Here is a 19,953-nt window from a genome sequence, read left to right as displayed (position 1 = left end):
ATGGGTGATTAATGGAGAGGCTTACCCATCTATTTGGTTAAGATACGTAGATGACACTTTCTCCTTGTTTGACAATAAAGACACATCTTCAAGATTTCTACATTACCTTAACAACAGACATCCCAATATGAAGTTTACTTTGGAACTCTAAGAAAACCAAGAGATCCTATTCTTGGATATCCTTATCAAACACCATCGAAACATCTTCTCTACAACAATTCACCGCAAAAAGACTTTCACAGGTCTTTTCACCAAGTGGCTTTCTTTTACAGCACGAAAGTACAAAATCAATTTAATCCTCACCCTCGCCTATCGCTGTTTACGCATCTGTTCGACATCCACCTTAATACAGGCCTGATATTAACGAAATTTTGCTTCAAAACTGTTACCCGAAAGGCATAATTTCCTACTACATGAACAATGTCTTGTACAGACATAGCGGAAGTCCTCCCGAGACCATTACCACGGTTCCTAAGAAAGATGTACTCCTTGTTTTACCATATTTTGGTTTCCAAAGTGAAGCTATTAAACGCCGTCTTAAATCTTGTGTTAGAAAATATTATGGTTGAGTCAATCAGTTATCTTGTTTTTTGAAAACTCTTGCCGGATAAAGCCTTTTTTCCATTACAAAGATCGCTTCAGCCGCTCTAAAAAATCTAAGGTTGTCTGCAAAGCCAGTTGCTGACTTGCATTGTAAAATAAAAGAAAAAGGGCTTAAACCGCTCTCAATGACAACGTTGGTAGTGAAGGGCTGTGGCTTTATTCACTCTTAAGCTCGTCACCAGTACCGCGTTTTAAATTTTACAGTTTTAAAATTTTACCCCTTTTGTAACCGTCACTTCTGAAGATGCGTGCTGTAGTATGCGAAACGACAAGTAAGTTTTAGGTTCTTTTTTCAAACCATGCGTTATGTTTGTTACCGCTGTTTGTATTTATTTTCTATATTTTATTTCATGCATTTTCAGTCGAAATTGCGTGAAAAGCTTTTGGTTGATTATTAAAATACAAATTGTGGTTGATAACGGTAGATTAACCACCGTAGCGAATTTGGAAAAGCTGACGTGCGTTAGCACCTTCAATCTACTTCAAGTTGATAATAAGCTAAGTGTTTCACTTGCCCGCTGAGGCAGCACAGCAGTTTGTTCAGAAACGAATCACTTTGTGTGGAAAACAGCATGTTCAGCACTTTAATTACTAAAGCCAAAGACATAAGCTCATCAGTCATAGTGAATGTATAACATGGATGAAAGGGTTTCTACACGGAGAGTAAAGCCAAAGACATAAGCTCATCAGTCATAGTGAATGTATAACATGGATGAAAGGGTTTCTACACGGAGAGTAAAGCCAAAGACATAAGCTCATCAGTCATAGTGAGTGTATAACATGGATGAAAGGGTTTCTCCACGGAGAGTTTTTTTTACCAATGGGTTGTAAATGGATATATTGCATTAACACAAAAGATAGGAACCTGTTAATAAAAACAAGCCCAAAAATAGAGTCATCACAGTGGGGGTATCAAGACATGCCAACCAGAGTGATCGAAAACACTTGACATAGGCAGTTAAATAAAGATGATTTCATTTCACTTGCTTTAACTTCACAGAAGACACTTGCCGAGATTTCACCGAAGTCATTATGGAACTGAATTCAACGACAGTACTAGAAAACGTTTCAAAAAACAATGATTGCGACAACAATAACGCCAGCGCCCTTCGTGGAAATTCAAGCGCATTACACTGTCAAGATTTTGCTCTTAAACCCATGGAAATCTTCCTTTCTGTAGTTCTTTATAGCATTATCGCCATAGTTGGATCATTGGGTAATACGTTAGTTCTTCTTCTAATCAAGCGAACAACAAACCTAAAGACTACTTTTGGTGTGTTAATCGCGAATTTAGCAATAGCTGATCTGCTTGTCACGGCCGTGGCAGTTCCACTGGTAACCCCAACGCTTATACGAGGCTTTGTGCCAACTTGTTCCTCAAATGCTTCAGTCATTGCCTTGATTATAGTTGGCCGCTACTCTTGTACGGCTTCAGTGCTTCTATTGGCAGCCATGAGCCGGTATGGATCGATGTTGGGCGATTTGTTATCCCCTTCAACACAAAACCAAAATGACTTCTTCAAAACTGAAAGCGGTTTTGCTGTTCATCTGGCTCGCCTCTTTAACACTGCCCACTCTTGAAATGGTGTTCAGCCGAGAAAACCGATCACTTTCGGTGGTCCACCGCCTAACAAATTCCGGAATCATCACTTGCTACGTTGTCTTTGTAACGAGTGGTCTTCTGACATTTATAAATGTCCGGTGTACCTCTTCGAAAATAAATAACATGTGCGAAAACGGAGGGACAGGCCAAATGCATGCAGAACTGCGCGAAAGAAATAAACAGGTAGCGAAGACGATAACCCTAGTTGTCGTTGTCTTTTCTATTTGCTGGCTTCCAGTCGCTTTCATCATCGCAACTGAGAGCCGCGGTAAAACGTATGGTGCACAGAACTTCTGGGCTTTGTTACTTGGTTTTGCAAACTCTGCAGCGAATCCGTGTATTTACTTTTTCCGAGAAAGAAGTTATCGACAGGCGTTGAAAGTGTTGCTCACACCACAAACCCGCATAACACGGTTCTCTAGGAGAAGGTAATACTCCTTCTTCTGACAAGACTGACGCGGATGAAACTCTTTTGCCGATAACGTAGTTCTTGCTGTAACTATGATTGACTCCCTCCCCCCTCTACAAAGATGATTGACCCTCTTCACAAGGCTTAGGCCAGATTGGATTCTTACCAAAAAATCATACAGCAGACCATATCCTCACACCGAGAACTTAAGTTAATAAATACGTGCATCGCCACAATGATAAAATCTACGACTCTTTTTGTAGATTTCAAAAAAGCTTTCGACTCAGTTCGGCATGATGGACTCTTATTTAAACCATTGTAAATTGTTAATTTCGGAGGTTTCTTTTATAATTTAATAAAGTGTTTGCATTCAAACTCGACATGTCGCATTAAAGTTGGGATAAAATAAGCAAGGCCCTTTCAATACGCAAAAGGGTTGCTCCAAGGTTGACCTTTATTAGGTGATTTTTGTCACTGATTATACCAAGCAAATGCGTAATACCCGCGTACTAGTATTTTGAAGACACGCTTAGAAACTTTTTGGTCATGCACAAGAAAAGAAGCTTTCTCAAGACCAAATCAGGCGATATTATCGCTGATAAAAAGGGGAGCAAAAGCACTATATTAAAAACTACTCAGATCTCGAAGCAACAGTTAAGAATGTTCTCATAGAATCATTTATTTCATTTCATTAGTCTCGGCAAAGGTCAGTATTTGCCAGATATATGAAGAAGTTGAACACAGAACTAACTGTGGTGGGACTTTGTCATTATTTCACTTTTTATCCCATATAAATTCAAGAATTATTCAGTTTTTAAAAGTGTATTAGATCAACATTAACGCAACTTTAAAAGTACGCTGCGACTTGCAATAGTCCAACAGAGCATAAGGCGACACCAGGGAGAACACGTCATATAATGTTTACAAACTTTGTTTCTTTTCCGTTTTAAATTTGCACACACGCGGAAAAACAAGCCAAAAAATAGAGTCATCACAGTGGGGAGTATCAAGACATGCCAACCAGAGTGATCGCAAACACTTAACATAGGCAGTTAAATAAAGATGATTTCATTTCACTTGCTTTAACTTTACAGAAGACACTTGCCAAGATTTCACCGAAGTCATTATGGAACTGAATTTAACGACAGTACTAAAAAACGTTTCAAAAAACAATGATTGCGACAACAATAACGCCAGCGCCCTTCATGGAAATTCAAGCGCCTTACACTGTCAAGATTTTGCTCTTAAACCCATGGAAATCTTCCTTTCTGTAGTTCTTTATAGCATTATCGCCATAGTTGGATCATTGGGTAATACGTTAGTTCTTCTTCTAATCAAGCGAACAACAAACCTAAAGACTACTTTTGGTGTGTTAATCGCGAATTTAGCAATAGCTGATCTGCTTGTCACGGCCGTAGCAGTTCCACTGGCAGCCCCGATGCTAATACGAGGCTTTGTGCCAACTTGTTCCTCAAATGCTTCAGTCATTGCCTTGATAATAGTTGGCCGCTACTCTTGTACGGCTTCATTGCTTCTGTTGGCAGCCATGAGTATGGATCGATGTTGGGCGATTTGTTATCCCCTTCAACACAAAACCAAAATGACTTCTTCAAAACTGAAAGCGGTTTTGCTGTTCATCTGGCTCGCCTCTTTAACACTGCCCACTCTTGAAATGGTGTTCCGCCGAGAAAACCGATCACTTTCGGTGGTTAACCGTCTAACCAAATCCGGAATCATCACTTGCTACGTTGTCTTTGTAACGAGTGGTCTTCTGACATTTATAAATGTCCGGTGTGCCTCTTCGAAAATAAGTAACATGTGCGAAAACGGAGGGACAGGCAAAATGCATGCAGAACTGCGCGAAAGAAATAAACAGGTAGCGAAGACGATAGCCCTAGTTGTCGTTGTCTTTTCTATTTGCTGGCTTCCAGTCGCTTACATCATCACCAATGGAGGATATAAGAATTATAGAGCACAGAACTTTTGGGCTTTGTTACTTGGTTTTGCAAACTCTGCAGCGAATCCGTGTATTTACTTCTTCCGAGAAAGAAGTTATCGACAGGCGTTGAAAGTGTTGCTCACTCCACAAACCCGCACTACACGGTTCTCTAGGAGAAGGTAATACCCCTTCTTCTGACAAGACAATGACGCAGATAAAACTCTTTTGCCGATAAGGTAGTTTTTGCAGTAACTATGATTGACCCCCTCTACAAACATGATTGACCCTCTTCACCAGGCTTAAGCCAGATTGGATTCTTACCAAAAAATCATACAGCAGACCATATCCTCACACAGAGAACTTACGTTAATAAATACGTGCATCGCCACAATGATAAAATCTACGCTCTTTTTGTAGATTTCAAAAAGCTTTCGACTCAGTTCGGCATGATGGACTTTTATTGAAGCATTGTAAATTGTTAATTTCGAAGGTTTCTTTTATAATTTAATAAAGTGTTTGCATTCAAACTCGACATGTCGCATTAAAGTTGGGATAAAATAAGCAAGGCCCTTTCAATACGCAAAAGGGTTGCTCCAAGGTTGACCTTTATTAGGTGATTTTTGTCACTGATTATACCAAGCAAATGCGTAATACCCGCGTACTAGTATTTTGAAGACACGCTTAGAAACTTTTTGGTCATGCACAAGAAAAGAAGCTTTCTCAAGACCAAATCAGGCGATATTATCGCTGATAAAAAGGGGAGCAAAAGCACTATATTAAAAACTACTCAGATCTCGAAGCAACAGTTAAGAATGTTCTCATAGAATCATTTATTTCATTTCATTAGTCTTGGCAGAGGTCAATATTTACCAGATATATGAAGAAGTTGAACACAGAACTAACTGTGGTGGGACTTTGCCATTATTTCACTTTTTATCCCATATAAATTCAAGAATTATTCAGTTTTTAAAAGTGTATTAGATCAACATTAACGCAACTTTAAAAGTACGCTGCGACTTGCAATAGTCCAACAGAGCATAAGGCGACACCAGGGAGAACACGTCATATAATGTTTACAAACTTTGTTTCTTTTCCGTTTTAAATTTGAAAACACGCGGAAATCACCTCTACCGACTTTAAAAGCTTTTAAGTTTGAGTTCATCAATCTCTAATGACACGAATAGGTCAACCGAACGAATAATTGAATTAAACAAAACAAAAAGGTAGGAAGAGTAGATAGAGAGGAAGGTGGGTATTCATTTGTCAGGAGCATGGGACAAAAAGAAAATCATCAAACGGCTCAGGTTTTTCTTCTTTATACCTTACTCGTGACAATTCACATCTTTCTCACAAGAAAGTAGCATGTTGGGCAGATGAGAGATGCAACTAAAGGGGCGAGACGTTAATTGATATTTATTAAATAGAGGATGATACTTACGTCAAATTGTAAAGCCTGTTCATTGATGCCTAGCGCTTTGGCAAAAGAAACAAACCACAGGTACTTAACATAGTTAAGCTGAATAAAAGGGTCTCCTGGGAAGAGAACCTTCTACCCACGGGTTGTAATGGGAGTCATGTTGCATTGTTAGTTGGATGCCTTTTAATTCGCCTTTTCCTTGTTCGAATACAGGAAACTGTTAAATAAATACAGTGCAAGACTAGAATTAACTAACAGTTGGGACACTCACTAAAAACTTCCTAATGTGTTCGCCAACAAGCAACATACCGGGCAAACTGAATAGGTTATTTTTCTCAGTAGAACTTGTGTTACCTTACAGAACACTCTTTTTCTGAATATCATATCAGAGCCTTCATGGAGCTGAATTCAACGGCGATACTAAATAACGTTTCACTAAACAATGATTGCCACAACACTCGTGCCAGTAACAGCAGCGCGCTCTGTGATAACTCAAGCGTATCGCACTGTCAAGATTTTGCACTTCAACCCATGGACATTTTCGTTTCTGTAGTTCTTTATAACATCATTGCCATAGGTGGATCATTGGGTAATACGTTAGTTCTTCTTGTGATTAAGAGAACACCAAACCTAAAAACTGCTTGTGGTGTGTTAATCGCAAACTTAGCAACGGCTGATCTACTTGTTACTGCTGTGGCAGTTCCACTTGTGATCTCAGTAGTAATACAGGGCTGTGTTCCAGTTTGTTCCCTGGATGCTTCAATGTTGGCTGCAATAATAGTTGGCCGATCGTCTGCCGCTGCTTCGTTGCTGATATTAGCAGCCATGAGTATAGATCGCTGCTGGGCGATATGTAATCCCTTTCAACACAAGATCAAAATGACGTCTTCAAAACTGAAAACGATTCTCTTATTCGTCTTGCTCGTTTCTTTAGTACTTCCCAGTCTTGAAGTGGTTTTCTGGCGACAAAGCCAATTGTTGTTAGAGATTAAACATTTACAGATCTTTGGAGTCGTCATTTGCTACTTTGCTATTGTAACAAGCGGTCTGGTAACATTTATAAATGTGCGCTGTGCATCTTGGAAAATTAGTAACCTACGCGAAAATGGAGAGGCCGGCCGTGCAGAATTGCGCGAGAGAAATAAGCAAGTAGGCAAGACAATAGCTCTTGTTGTGGTTGCCTTTTCTATTTGCTGGGTTCCAATCGTTTTCATCAGCGCGAGATTTGTTGGACATTACAGCGCATTACACTTTTGGGGCGTGTTACCTGGCTTTGCAAACTCTGCAGTTAATCCGTGCATTTATTTTTACCGTCATAGAAGTTATCGACAGGCGTTGAAAGGATTGCTAAGGAGCTCTCATACATGATTTGCAGCCTGTTTATAAGGATGAATCTCATTCAAGATTTTTGGACAGACGCAATTAATCCTGACCGTTTTACAGTTTGTTTTAAGAAAGGCTAGTGCCTTTAGTTTCATACATTTTGGCATGTACTTAATTTATCAAACATATCGGAAACATAACAATATGTCGCGACTCAAAAGACATTAAATTCGCGTAAACACCGCAATTTGTTTTATCCCGCATGCTCAGTTCCGGCAATCGATCGTACTTAGGACAAAACAAGAAACAAATAAGCGTCACTCGAAGCACAATAAAGTGGCCCATACTTATACCTAATCGTACCTTTTTGGTACGCTTCGGTTGCATATCAGGCGAGTTTGGTCGAGCCTGATATGCAGCCGAAGCGTACCAAAAAGGTACGATTAGGTATTTACCGTACCCAAATTCAGCCAAAAATCCGGTTATATTTATCGCTCTGTTGAAGCCATGGTTGCAAGGTACATTTTGCAAATTGTGTTGACTTGGTCTTCAACACTTTGACCAATTTCTTCTTCTGCCTCTTTTTCCACCCGCTTGTTTAGAGTTTCATTCTCTAAATTTTCAAAATCAAAATTAAGCGAAAGATTTAAAAAGTCCGGCTCCACTTTTTCAGTCTGAATGTCTCAGTACTCGTCGGCAAACATCCCGCAATCGGCGAGCGCGCTCAAGTTTAGTTTTGGCGGGAAAGTTTTTCTCTTTTTACGACCGCTAAACACCGCTAAATTTAAGTTACGAAGTTCTGTTTTATTGGTAAAACCTCTTTTTAATTCATCGTACAGTAACACCACTGTACTTCAAAGTGACCGTGATATGGTGGCACATCAGGTCAGTGACTTGATATCGTAGAATATCAGGAGAGTAGAACGCGCTCCTGATTGGCTACTTGCGAATTTGGGTACTGTAAACATTGTAAACAAACCAGTTCAGACAAGTCTCTTTCTCTTCGACTTTGTCTGAATGCTCATTTTAGAAATATTATAAGCACCTCAAAATCTACACAGCATCACGGTAATTTTTTAGCGTTTCTAATTTTTGTGGCACTATTCATATAGCGTGTACTAATGTTCGCGAATTTATTTTGCAATTCCGCAAATTGGGGCACGCGAAAACAGGTGACAATATTTGAATAATAAATAAAAGTAGCTACTCTACCAGGAAGTGTTGCTCCTATTTAGGTTTCATTTTATATTTGCTTTTAAGTGCATCGTTTTAGGTCTTTCAGTAATAAATCGAACAAACCAAGATGCGTTAAGTGTTGTGTTTACGTTTGTCTTTTGATTAACAGCGGGGTTAAAAAAGATATTCGAAATATCGTGTAAATAACTGCTGTTTTTGTTACTTTACTCAGTCAGATCTAGAGTGAAACCATTTTTTTTTTTTTAAAAAGCGCTCGCCCCGTCTTTACTAATCCGGATAAATTTAAAAAAATCCACCGCGTTCTTCAGTCTTCAGTTTGGCCTTCTGTTTACACTAAAGGTGGATTTCCACTGACGCGTAAATATTTACGTACGTAAAACGTGCGTAAAAAAAGATACGTAGGCAAATTTCCACTGTCGCGTAAAAATTAATACAAAGCGTTTCTTTTTTACGTGCGTTGAACGTTCGTAAATGCCCGCCATCCTGAATTATCAAGTTGGTGAATAGAGTGTGTTATTGGCGGCCATATTGGAGGAGTGAAACAATAAATTGTTTCTCCTTTGGGAAAAAAATCATTAACATTTTTATGCAAATATCTTGTTGTTTGACTCTTCCAACATGGCCGCCATGAAAACACTTTGTACCACACGCTAGTAAAATAATTGCGTGAATATGACCAAGAGGCATTTTATAAATACTTTCGAAAGACACCAAGTAAAAAAAAGTTTTGAGGCGACCTTCCCGGATTGCCGGTTCAAAGCCTACGTAACCTGACGCCAGGCGTTTTCTTTCACTACTGCGTTCGAGTAATTTGGTTCTGTAGTCAGTTCTATAGATTATTGCTGGAAATGTTCGGAGTTTCTCGATGAGAAGTGCTTCTACATCTGAATGTTTTCCCATGTAAATCGACGGCGATTTAAAAAAATTGGTTTTCCACATGGCAAGTGGTGTCATGTGACAAAATCCAAAAGTTTGATTGGGTAAATCGCTGCGTAACCGCAGTCAGCCGCGGAAAAAGTTGAACTCGGTTCAACTTTTTTGAAAACACTCGCGATTGCTACGTGCGTAAACGTGTGTGTAACGTACGTAAATACCAAGAAAAAAACGTGGCAAAACGTATACGCACGTAGCGATCGCGAGTGTTTTCAAAAAAGTTGAACCGAGTTCAACTTTTTTCGCGACTGTCTGCGATTACGCAGCGATTTAGCCAATCATAAGGTGGATTTCCACTGTCGCGTTTTTGTTTACGCACGTTAACGCGCGTAAGAATTATAAACGTACGTAAAATGAAATTTTACGCGCACGATTACGTGCGTCGAATTTACGTTGTCCAATTTCCAATGCCACGTTTTTTTCCAGGTATTTACGCACGTAACGCGCACGTTTACTCACGTAGCGATTTTGGGGGTTTTGAAAAAAGTTGAACCGAGTTCAACTTTTTTCGCGGCTGTCTGCGGTTACGCAACGATTTACCCAATCATACTTTTGGATTTCGTCACATGACACCACTTACCATTTGGAAAACCATTTTGTTTTAAATCGCCCATCGATTTACCTGGGAAAACATTCAGATGTAAAAGCACTTCTCATCGAGAAAGTCTTAACATTTCAAGAAATAATCTATAGAACTGACTACAGAACCAAATTACACGAACGCAGTAGATGATAGAAGGTCAGATAAGGAAAGCGTAGTATTTGGTGTGCCTCAAGGCTCTATACTGGGTCCTTTCATATTCAATTTGTACGTAGCAGACCTTCAGGATCACCTTCCATGTCGATGTTCCCAGTATGCGGACGATACTACACTATACCTTCATTCAAAAGTCTGCGACCTGCAAAGTTCTATCTCTGAGATAAACAATGTCATGCAACAGCTTGGTTCCTATTCTAGTGATTGCAACCTCTCACTGAACAAAGCCAAAACAAATTGGATGTTGGTGTCTACTGCACAGATGAGTCGTGTACATTCATTGGATGAAAGGCTGTTGAAGCCTCAAATGTAATAAATGTCCCTAAATGTAATAAAGTCCTAAGTGTAATAACTTTTGGTCCTAAATGTAATAAAGGTCCTTAGTGTAATAAAGGTTCGACTTAACATGAAATCATGCACGGTGCTTCTCTATACAAAAGCAAAGAGGTAAAAATTTATCTTAGAGATCCAGATTATGATGTACTTTAATAATAATAATAATAATAATAATAATAATAATAATAATAATAATAATAATAATAATAATAATAATAATAACAAATTTATTTAAACACGGTAAAAAAAAGTTTAAAGCTTGTGGGGCCGTGTACAAATTAAGACATATAAAAAGACATCTTGAGAAGAAAAAAATATCGAGAAGATAGAACAAATTCACTATTATTACTACAACCAGTTCCCATTTGCCTTAAAGAATGTGCCAAAATCTATTTTATTTTGCATGTCTTATTGGACATGGGCCAACGGCAACAGACGCTAATAGGTTACAACAGGCGTAGTTTAATAATATAAGCAGTCTTGTTAGATGCTCGCTCATATGAGTTTTAGCAGCTTACAGTTTATATTGACTGTCAGAGCATATAAAGAATTAAAATGCGACGTCATCGAGCAATCGTGAATTAACAGAAGTAACAAGAACTATAATTATTCACTAGAAACAACTAATTTTAAATAAAAAATGGCGAGAGTGTAACAAGCAAACTCAAAATCCTCATCTCAAAATCCTCAATAGTGCAGAATGCCCTATTGATGGTTGTGTGGGCTTGTCGCCCGCAAACCACTAAGCCCCTAACGCCCTAACGCTAAAGGTGTAAACTTGCAATAGTCAATTAATTAATTAATTAATATCAATAATTAATTATTCCTGAGTGAGGGCGGGGGGGGGGGGGGGTTCCTGATTCTCTGTCCTTGGTAAAACGGGAAGTTTACCAACGTTACTTTTCATATCTGTTTCAGAAAGCGATATGCTCTCCTTGTGTAACAAAACACTTTGTACTAAATGTATGCTCAGATGAGTCTACGTTATATACTGGGACTCTCACAAACGTTGCGTTTTTCTTCCTGCGGAAGGATTCTCGTAGACTATGTGACACCAACTTAAAACTGCAAATAAATTTAATTAAACTTGTGGATATCACAGCGGTTTATGTGCAAAAAATTCTTGATATTGAAATGCCGATTTCTTAGAAAAGGTGACCTAATATAGATAATATTGGTGTTAGAATTGTTTTTTTTTTTATTTTAAGCAAAATAACTATATTCGATGTCGCCGTGTTTGCAAAAACTAAATGTATCAAGTTACATACGTTTTTTACATTTGTTTGCAAAGAAGGGAAAAGTATAACGTTTTATGTTTTAAAGTCAAACCTAAATCCAATTTACGGAAAGTTAACATAACAGGGACGTGTTTAGAAAAATTTGGTTTCTTGAGCCTGACGTCGTGTGCTTGTCACAGCGGTTTTAAAGAAAACACTAGTCTCGTACGTTTGCACGAAAAGTAAAAGAATCATGTTTGTTCGGCTTCAATAGTCTTTTTAAAATTCAATTTAACGAAAGTTAACATAAAACACATCGTGTCAAACAATCGAAAACTTCCTAAAAAATCAGTTAAAAAATTGTACTTTAGTGTCAAGTGATCGATCACGTGGATGTAGGTTGTCACGTGATTTAGTTGTTTGCTTCATGACAAAATCGAAATAGCATCTTACAGTACTGGAAATAAAATGAAGCAAGTAAACATAAAACAGGTTTCAAACTGAAAAAAATGTATAGAAAAGCACCGAGCATGATTTTATATCAAGCTTGAACATCTAATACACTACAAACCTTTATTACATTTCGGGCCGAAAGTTATTACACTTAGGACCTTTTTTTTATTACATTTAGGAACAAAAGTTATAACACTTAGGACCTTTTTTTATTACATTTAGGACCAAAAGTTATTACACTTAGGACCTTTTTTACATTTAGGACCAAAAGTTATTACACTTAGGACCGTTATTACATTTAGGACCAAAAGTTATTACACTTAGGACCTTTAATACATTTAGGGACATTTATTACATTTGAGGCTTCAACAAGGCCATTGCATCTTACTTGTGACGGAGCTACATTAGATCGTACTCGTCAAACTAAACTGTTAGGGGTTTACTTAGATGATCACTTATCGTGGAGTGAACACGTAACAAAGACTTTATCTTCTTGTTATGGCAGTCTAGCAGTCTTAAGGAAATTAAAACATTTAGCTCCTTTCTCATTAAGAAAACAGCTGGCTGAAATTCTGGTTTTATCAAAACTTGACTACTGTGATATCGTATATAACCCTATACCAGAGTACATGCTAAAGCGCCTGCAACGTGTGCAGAATGCATGCGCCGCTTTTGTGTTGGAGAAATTCGCAACTGTTAACGATGTAATTAGTTTGAAATGGCTACCGGTGCGTGAAAGAAGGGAGTTAAGTCTGCTAAAAATTACATTCAAAGCACAACATAGCATTCACTGGCCACACTATCTACGTTTGGATGTACACTCAGTTACAGCTTATAACCTGCGATCATCTGTGGCACCCAAACTATCAGTTCCAAAAGAGGCGGACACTTTCCAACACATGGCCGCAACTAGTTTTAATGGCCTACCAGCGAACGTACGAAATATACCCACATATACCCTTTTTATCAAGGCCGTTAAAGACATTTTATTCAAAAATGCAAGGTCTCGCATAGCTTAATTTTTCCCTCAGTTTTATTTTTTTCTTTTTACAAATCGAATGACTTTTTAGTGATCCATTTTTATAGTATTCGTGTAATTTTATGAGAAGTTTCAGGTTTCATAGTTTTTATTTTTTATTGTAAATATTGTAAATAATAATCTTTTATATATTTTAATAACTCTTTGTAAATTTAGTTTATTTGGAAGACGAAGAGCCACTCTGTGGAAGCTCTTCCAATAAAGCCGTTATTATTATTATTATTATTATTATTATTATTATTATTATTATTATTATTATTATTATTATTATTATTATTATTATTAAGAAAACGCCTGGCGTCAGGTCACGCAGGCTTTGAACCGAGAATCCGGGAAGGTCGCCTCAAATCTTCTTTTACTTGATGGTGTCTTTCGGAAGTATTCACGCATTTCTTTTTCTAGCGTGTGGTACAAAGTGTTTTCATGGCAGCCATGTTGGAAGAGTCAAATAACAAGATATTTGCATAAAAATGTTAATGATTTTTTTCCCAAAGGAAAAACAATTTATTGTTTCACTCCTCCAATATGGCCGACAATCACACACTCCATTCACCAACTTGATAATTAAGTATGGCGGGCATTTACGCACGTTCAACGCGCGTAAAGAGGAAACGCTTTTTATTACTTTTTACGCGACAGTGGAAATTTGCCTACGTATCTTTTTTAACGCACGTTTTACGTACGTAAATATTTACGCGTCAGTGGAAATCCACCTATACTTTTGGATTTTGTCACATAACACCACTTACCAGGGGAAAACGATTTTATTTTAAATCGCCGTCGATTTACATGGGAAAACATTCAGATGTAGAAGCACTTTTGATCAAGAAGGTCTCAACATTGCCAGCAATAACTCTATAGAACTGACTACAGAACCAAATTACACGAATACAGTAGTGAAAGAAAACGCCTGGCGTCAGGTCACGTAGGCTTTGAACCGGTAATCCGGGAAGGTCGCCTCAAATCTTGTTTTGGAGAAAAATATTAAAAAAAATTGTTTGCAGGACAAAATAAATTGTTTGAAAACACGATATTTAAAACAAAAAATAGTTAGAAAAAAATGTTTGTATAGGTGCATAAACTAAAAAAAAAGTTTGCAGAGGAAAATTTTTCATCCCCCCCCCTCCAAGAAAATAATGGTCCGTCCCTAAATTGTAAAACACAGCCATTTACTCTCCCCACAGGCAGCCCAAAAGTACTAGGAGTGAGGAATTCGAAGCTGTAATAAAACGAAATTTTGTTCTCTTGCTGGTCAACTAAGTTGTTTTATATGTAGTTAGCTGGTAAGTAGTAGGGTTCACTACCTTCGCTGCAAGGGGAATGAGCTCGTGCTCCTCTGAAGACCGGACCAAGTGTTCAAGTGAAAAAGAAATCGGCGAAATAGCGTTTAAACCAGCAAAAAGAGAAAATCTGAGGGACAAGGAACGTGAGAAGGCCCTGAGAAGGCCTCACAGTCCTTACAGACTACAGGTTGCGATTTGGAAAGCGGCGACGCCCTGGGAACGAGCTTGCGAGACCGCGATCAGGTCAGCTGATATAAACAAAACAAGATGGCCGACGTGGAAGTAGAACAAGAAGAGATATGACCGGCTAAAAAAAATGTCGTGTTCAATACCTGTGTTTGCTTGTATTCAAGATATAAATAGAGTAACATCCATTCTGAATGACGCTCCTACATCTGAAGAACAAGATGTCAAGGAAAATGTCGGTGAGTCGGGAGTTTGCGAACACGATGTTTCTGGGTGACTTTTGAATTGAATCGAATGAGCCCCTCTTGCTGAATTCTGCGTATTTCCTCAATTAAGGGCTGGTAACGGTGATTTAAAGCATCACGTTTTTAATTTGAAGTCAACTGACCAATCTATTTTGGAATTCACTTTTTCCCCTGATTAGCGCTAAGACGTACTAATCCTAAGCTTACCCAATCGATGAAATCGATGATCGATTTAAATCGATATCAATTAATCGATTGATATTGATAATCAGTGACCAATCGATAAAGAAGATTTTTGTGACCTTTACGATTGGCATCGATTGGAATTGATTGTTATCGATTGTTATCGATTATCGCAATCCAGTTTTTGTACTCTTTAGATACGAAAATTGGACACATTTATTTTGAGGTGACTTTTTGCCTGAGGAGAATAAACATGAATAAAGACTCACCGAGAGTTAAATGACGAGTTTAGTTGAACGAGGCTGAGTTTTATTCAACTTTCAGCAAGCGTGGGCCAAATGTGGGCCAAACAAGAGCGACATTCACCTCAAAACAGGAGAGATGATAGCATTTGACGGCGCATCTCATATTCAGTAGAGCCTCTTCCTGGACTTCTTGTGTAGACATAATGAAACGGAAAGGCAATGATGGGCAAGTGGGTAATTCGAGTAACCATGCAGCAGTGTTTGTTCTTTGTGTTGAGAAGACTGGGTCAGAATTTTTTACCAAATTCGTCACCAGGGCTTCCTAAAAATGGCGGATGATCAGACAGGTACTGTAGCTTGCGTGACGTCTGTTCAAGTTTGTTGTGCCAGCCAATCAATATCAATCGATGACCTTTTTTTGTAACCATCGATTGATTAGGATTGGCCGATACCAATCGATATCAATTAACTATTTTCATGGATTGATATTGATTTATGGATTGAATCTCTGATCATCGATTTCATCAATCGATTGGTTATGCTGGGTCTCTAACAAGTAGCTGGTGTTATATTTTCCAACTTGATAATCCTTGAGGTTCTAAGGTTCTGGAATAAATATAAATAGTTATTTTAGATGGAAACTCACATATAAGGGCAAAATCACAAATTTTAACCTGAAAATGCTACTGGGTCATCATCGCCCACATGAGTGGGAAGAAGTGGTACTTAATAGAGTCAAGGGAGATAGGACTCGTGAGTGTTGCTTTATTGTGGGAATACAATATTTAGTACTATGAGAATGCGAGCTTAATGTCTGAGAGGAAGGACAAAATGTTTAGGCCCTAAAGAGTTCTGATTAGATGTCAGAAAATATCAGGACTTCTCCTTCTGGTTGAAGGCAGGGCTTCCATTTGAGCTTTTGGTAAACTGTACACTAAGACATAGACTCATTCCTTACCATAGAGTGGATAGTCAGAACCCAGGGGGAGGGGGCACTTGAAATTTACCCCGGTATAGTGACGGGGATAATCGAATCATGGCAAAAATCAAGACCCCAAAAAATCCCTAGGGCTTCCAACAAAACCCCAAAAAATCCCTGGACCAAAAATTAACCCCCCCCCCCCCCAAAAAAAAAAAAAAAAAAAAAAAAAAAACCATGCCAAATTTCTGTCCCTTTAAATTAATTTCCAGAAAGGGGGAATGATAAAAATAAGAAAGAAAAACATTAGAAATAGAACTATTAGAACACTTGTGTTTGTTTATTTTCATCATGCCATCTGAATTAGCTATTAAATAACAGCAAAACACATTTGTTTGCACTTTATTTGCAGAACTATGCAGCAAAGGCTAACCACAAATCTTTAGATTGTTTTTAATACCCCCAAAAAAATCCGCACCTAAATCATGCCTCCTAAAAAATACTTGCCAAATTTTTTTACCCAAAAAAATCCCGAAATTGAAAATTTCAACCCCAAAAATCCTTTGATCTTCTTTATCACTTGCAATCCCGAGTACCCTCCGTCCCCTGGGAGTCAGAAGAGCTTTCAAGTGTTTGGCGATTCTGAACCAGTCACAGTTGTCATTTAGCAGGGTGTCCCTTTCTGCCATCAAATACCCTTTGACTCTAAATCGCTTCCTCAAATAAGTCAATCTTAAACTTGGCCATCCTCATAGCCAATGTAACGCTTGTTATATTTCTTTATTACTCATTTAAACTGATTTACAATTCAATTAAAAGATAACAACAATCTTATGAAGTATACTTTGAAGAAGCAGTAAAGATGGTTTGAGATTGTAGAGCGCTATAAATATAAGATCCTTTTCTTTATAGAAGGTTGGGATGCTGACAATGAGGAATGGGGCTGGACGGTAAGAAAACACTAACAGCTTAATGTATGTGCTCTTCCTAACATTTGTTTTTGTTAAATTGAACAAAAAGAAATTTAATTTTTGCAAACCAGTTTGAATTTTGATTTTCAATTGTTTCAATTTACATGTTTGATGATATATATACAGTAGATACAGTTGAACCTCTCCTTATAGAGACCTCTATAGTATGGAAACATCTCAATTATTGGCAGGTCACCTAGTCAAAGAGACAAAAATTCATGTTAACTCTACCTCTGTAAATTGGACACCTCCATAACATGGATACTTTTTCTTGTCCCTGTGGTTTCCATTTTAATGAGATTCAACTGTATCATGCAAAGGATCGTAAAATCACTCTGGTTTAAAACATTTTAGACTAAAAATACTATGGATCAGTGCCAGTAACTTATGTGCGAGACACCTGAATGCAGTATATCATAATAATATGGCTCAAAAGCAGTCTTAAATATGTGCGAATTGGTAATAACATAGTAATATGATGGCATATCTAACGCATCTTAATCTCTCTTTTTTGCAGGAAGCAGTTGAAAGTGAGCACGTAGCTGTGACTCGTTCGTGGCTACAGGAGTGTTGTATTTCACTATCACCATCTAATGACACCCTTGCTGTGGCCAAAAATGACAAAGCTGTTTTCCTCACAAGTAAGTGACTGCCATTTAATATTTCTGTCAGTAATAATTACAAATTAAAGCTGGCTATTTATAGATGATGTTAAGGAGGAGTCAACATAACTTAAATTTTTTTCAAATACCATGATTAAAGGCCACTTATAATTGTAAACAGATGACTAAATATCTCAGTTGATTACTCCCACTGAAACTTTCCAGAGCCAATGTAAAAAAATCCCACAAGTATTAAATATAAACACAACACAGTTAAGAACACTAACTGGCATGAAGCTGACCAGTTGGCTCTTTTACAAGCATGGCGGACGTGTTGAAATCAGACTTCCAAATAAATGCCAACTTCATGTAGCCAGCGGCTGGAGAGGAGGTCTTGAACATTAGGGACAACTGCTCTGACTACTTACTGTACTATGCTGACTCAGCTGCAGCGTGAAGTGAAGAGTCATTTGAAGACCAGCAGGGCCCATGCCAGTTGTTTAAAGGGTGGATGACGTACATGTATCCACCGGATAAATCACTCTCCGATGGATAACTGTCATACCGAGCCTACTTGGCTTTGCCTTGGATAGCATTATCCACCTTTCGAACAACTTGGGCCTGGAAAGGCATAATTGTTAATTCTTGCTCCGATCTGCTTGCTGCGTTCGGAGAGGAGAGACGTCTGCAATTTACAAGCAGTAATTCTATACCTGCCAACTCTCACGCCTGCAAGTTGAAAACTTCGATCTCACGCCAACTCACGCTTACGAACCAATTTCTCACGCCTAGTCGAAAAATTTGAGTTATTACAATCATAACCGACACACTTTCCAAAAATATGTAAACTCAAACCAATGTGAGAAACAAAAACTCCATGTTAAATGATTAAATGACGATGCTTTCCCCAAAATCTCAGAGTTTTGACAACAAAAGCATTGGGAACGAAGTCATGTTTAGCAAAACACATCCACGCACTGGGATCGGGATATCTTCGTAACGTCTTCGGAATACTTCGGACGTCTTCGGAAAACTTCGGAAATGGTCGTATCGTCTTCGGAAATCCTGGCACTCTTAAGATAAAAATCTCACGCCTTTGACCCAGAAAAAGTTGGCAGGTATATAATTCCATACTGATGACGTAAATCCCGACTTGCTAATTTTGCATAATTTAAGTTATGAAGCCAACACGCTGCCGATCGGACCGTGAGAGGCGGCTGTATTCGCAGGCTAAGCCATGACTTATGATGAGCCATATGTGGCTGGGCCTAAGCAAACTATACGTCAGGTGTTTTGTAACATACATGTATCATTTTCCAGGCATGTCAGGTGTTTTGTAACATACATGTATCATTTTCCAGGCAGATGGAATAAACCATCAGATGGTGAACCCAGCACAAAATATGAAATAGTGTGGAGTGGTATTCTGGCCATGGAAGAAGGGTAAATTAACTTTGTTATCTTACATGTACTTGTATCTCAGTAATAATTACCGGAAGTTTGTCTGTTTTTTTAGAAGTTCAAAAAGAACTCGGATGAAATCTCCAATAAAAAAAATTGCTGAGTTCCAGAAGAAGTGACCCTTTTTGTATTTTATTAATATCATCTTTACAGGAAAATCTCACAAGAGTTGTCGCAATTGGTTGTATAAACCCCATCTATGAGAAATTGTTTTTAGTTTTCTTGTTCTGTAGGAGCATGTTCCTACCTTTCTCTAATAAACTGACTATTACCAGAAAAAATGGCATACTGCAGCTGGCCAGAACCATAAACGGTAAACTATCCATTTCCAGGAGATTGTAAACTGACCAATTCTGTTAACAGCAGACTGGTGATTTCCATAAAAGGAAAAAAGGCTTTTAACAAAAGTTTTAAATTCATCATTTTTTACCATTTCCAATCCAGCCACAGATAAACATCTATGCCTTTGACTTCCCATTGCATGTGGCAATTATATTTGACTCAGAGATGCAGTCATTGCCCAAATTGTACAAACTCATCAGTCATGAGTCTAATCCCCTCTCCTCACCCTTGGGACTTGTGACTGTGGTCCCAGATACATGCAAACACTGCCAGTAATATTTTAACCTCCC

At 38.2% G+C, this 19,953-nt stretch overlaps 2 protein-coding genes and 1 pseudogene across 3 annotated transcripts in view; all 3 read left to right on the top strand.

Annotated features, from left to right (window-relative positions):
- Positions 1 to 1,614: 1,614 nt before the first annotated feature.
- On the top strand, positions 1,615 to 5,007 carry LOC144635647 (uncharacterized; annotated as a pseudogene).
- Positions 5,008 to 6,502: 1,495 nt separating this feature from the next.
- LOC144635643 (nociceptin receptor-like) lies at positions 6,503 to 7,339 on the top strand. The gene has a single exon (XM_078494728.1). The coding sequence runs from the start codon at positions 6,503 to 6,505 to the stop codon at positions 7,337 to 7,339; it is 837 nt and encodes a 278-aa protein (XP_078350854.1).
- A 7,428-nt stretch (positions 7,340 to 14,767) lies between these two features.
- Positions 14,768 to 19,953, top strand: part of LOC144634371 (rab3 GTPase-activating protein non-catalytic subunit-like) — a 37,589-nt gene continuing 32,403 nt past the window's right edge. The window contains exons 1-4 of one of the 2 annotated variants that reach the window (XM_078493305.1): positions 14,768 to 14,934; positions 17,203 to 17,237; positions 17,776 to 17,899; positions 19,222 to 19,303. In XM_078493305.1, coding sequence (XP_078349431.1) covers positions 14,826 to 14,934; positions 17,203 to 17,237; positions 17,776 to 17,899; positions 19,222 to 19,303 — 350 coding nt within the window. In that variant the 5' untranslated portion in view covers positions 14,768 to 14,825. Of the gene's footprint in view, positions 14,935 to 17,199; positions 17,238 to 17,775; positions 17,900 to 19,221; positions 19,304 to 19,953 lie in introns of both variants that reach the window. The other variant, XM_078493303.1, reaches the window with a different exon arrangement.

This window comes from Oculina patagonica, chromosome 13 (assembly GCF_052425735.1).
Source record: "Oculina patagonica isolate OP01 chromosome 13, crgOcupat, whole genome shotgun sequence".
In the NCBI taxonomy this organism is placed as follows: Eukaryota; Metazoa; Cnidaria; class Anthozoa; order Scleractinia; family Oculinidae; genus Oculina; species Oculina patagonica.
Note: the sequence above shows the minus strand (reverse complement) of the source record. Positions and strands in the feature narration are given on the sequence as shown.

Coding starts and splice junctions, on each gene's coding strand:
- LOC144635643 (XM_078494728.1), top strand. CDS start 6,503: ATGGACATTTTCGTTTCTGTAGTTCTTTATAACATCATTGCCATAGGT.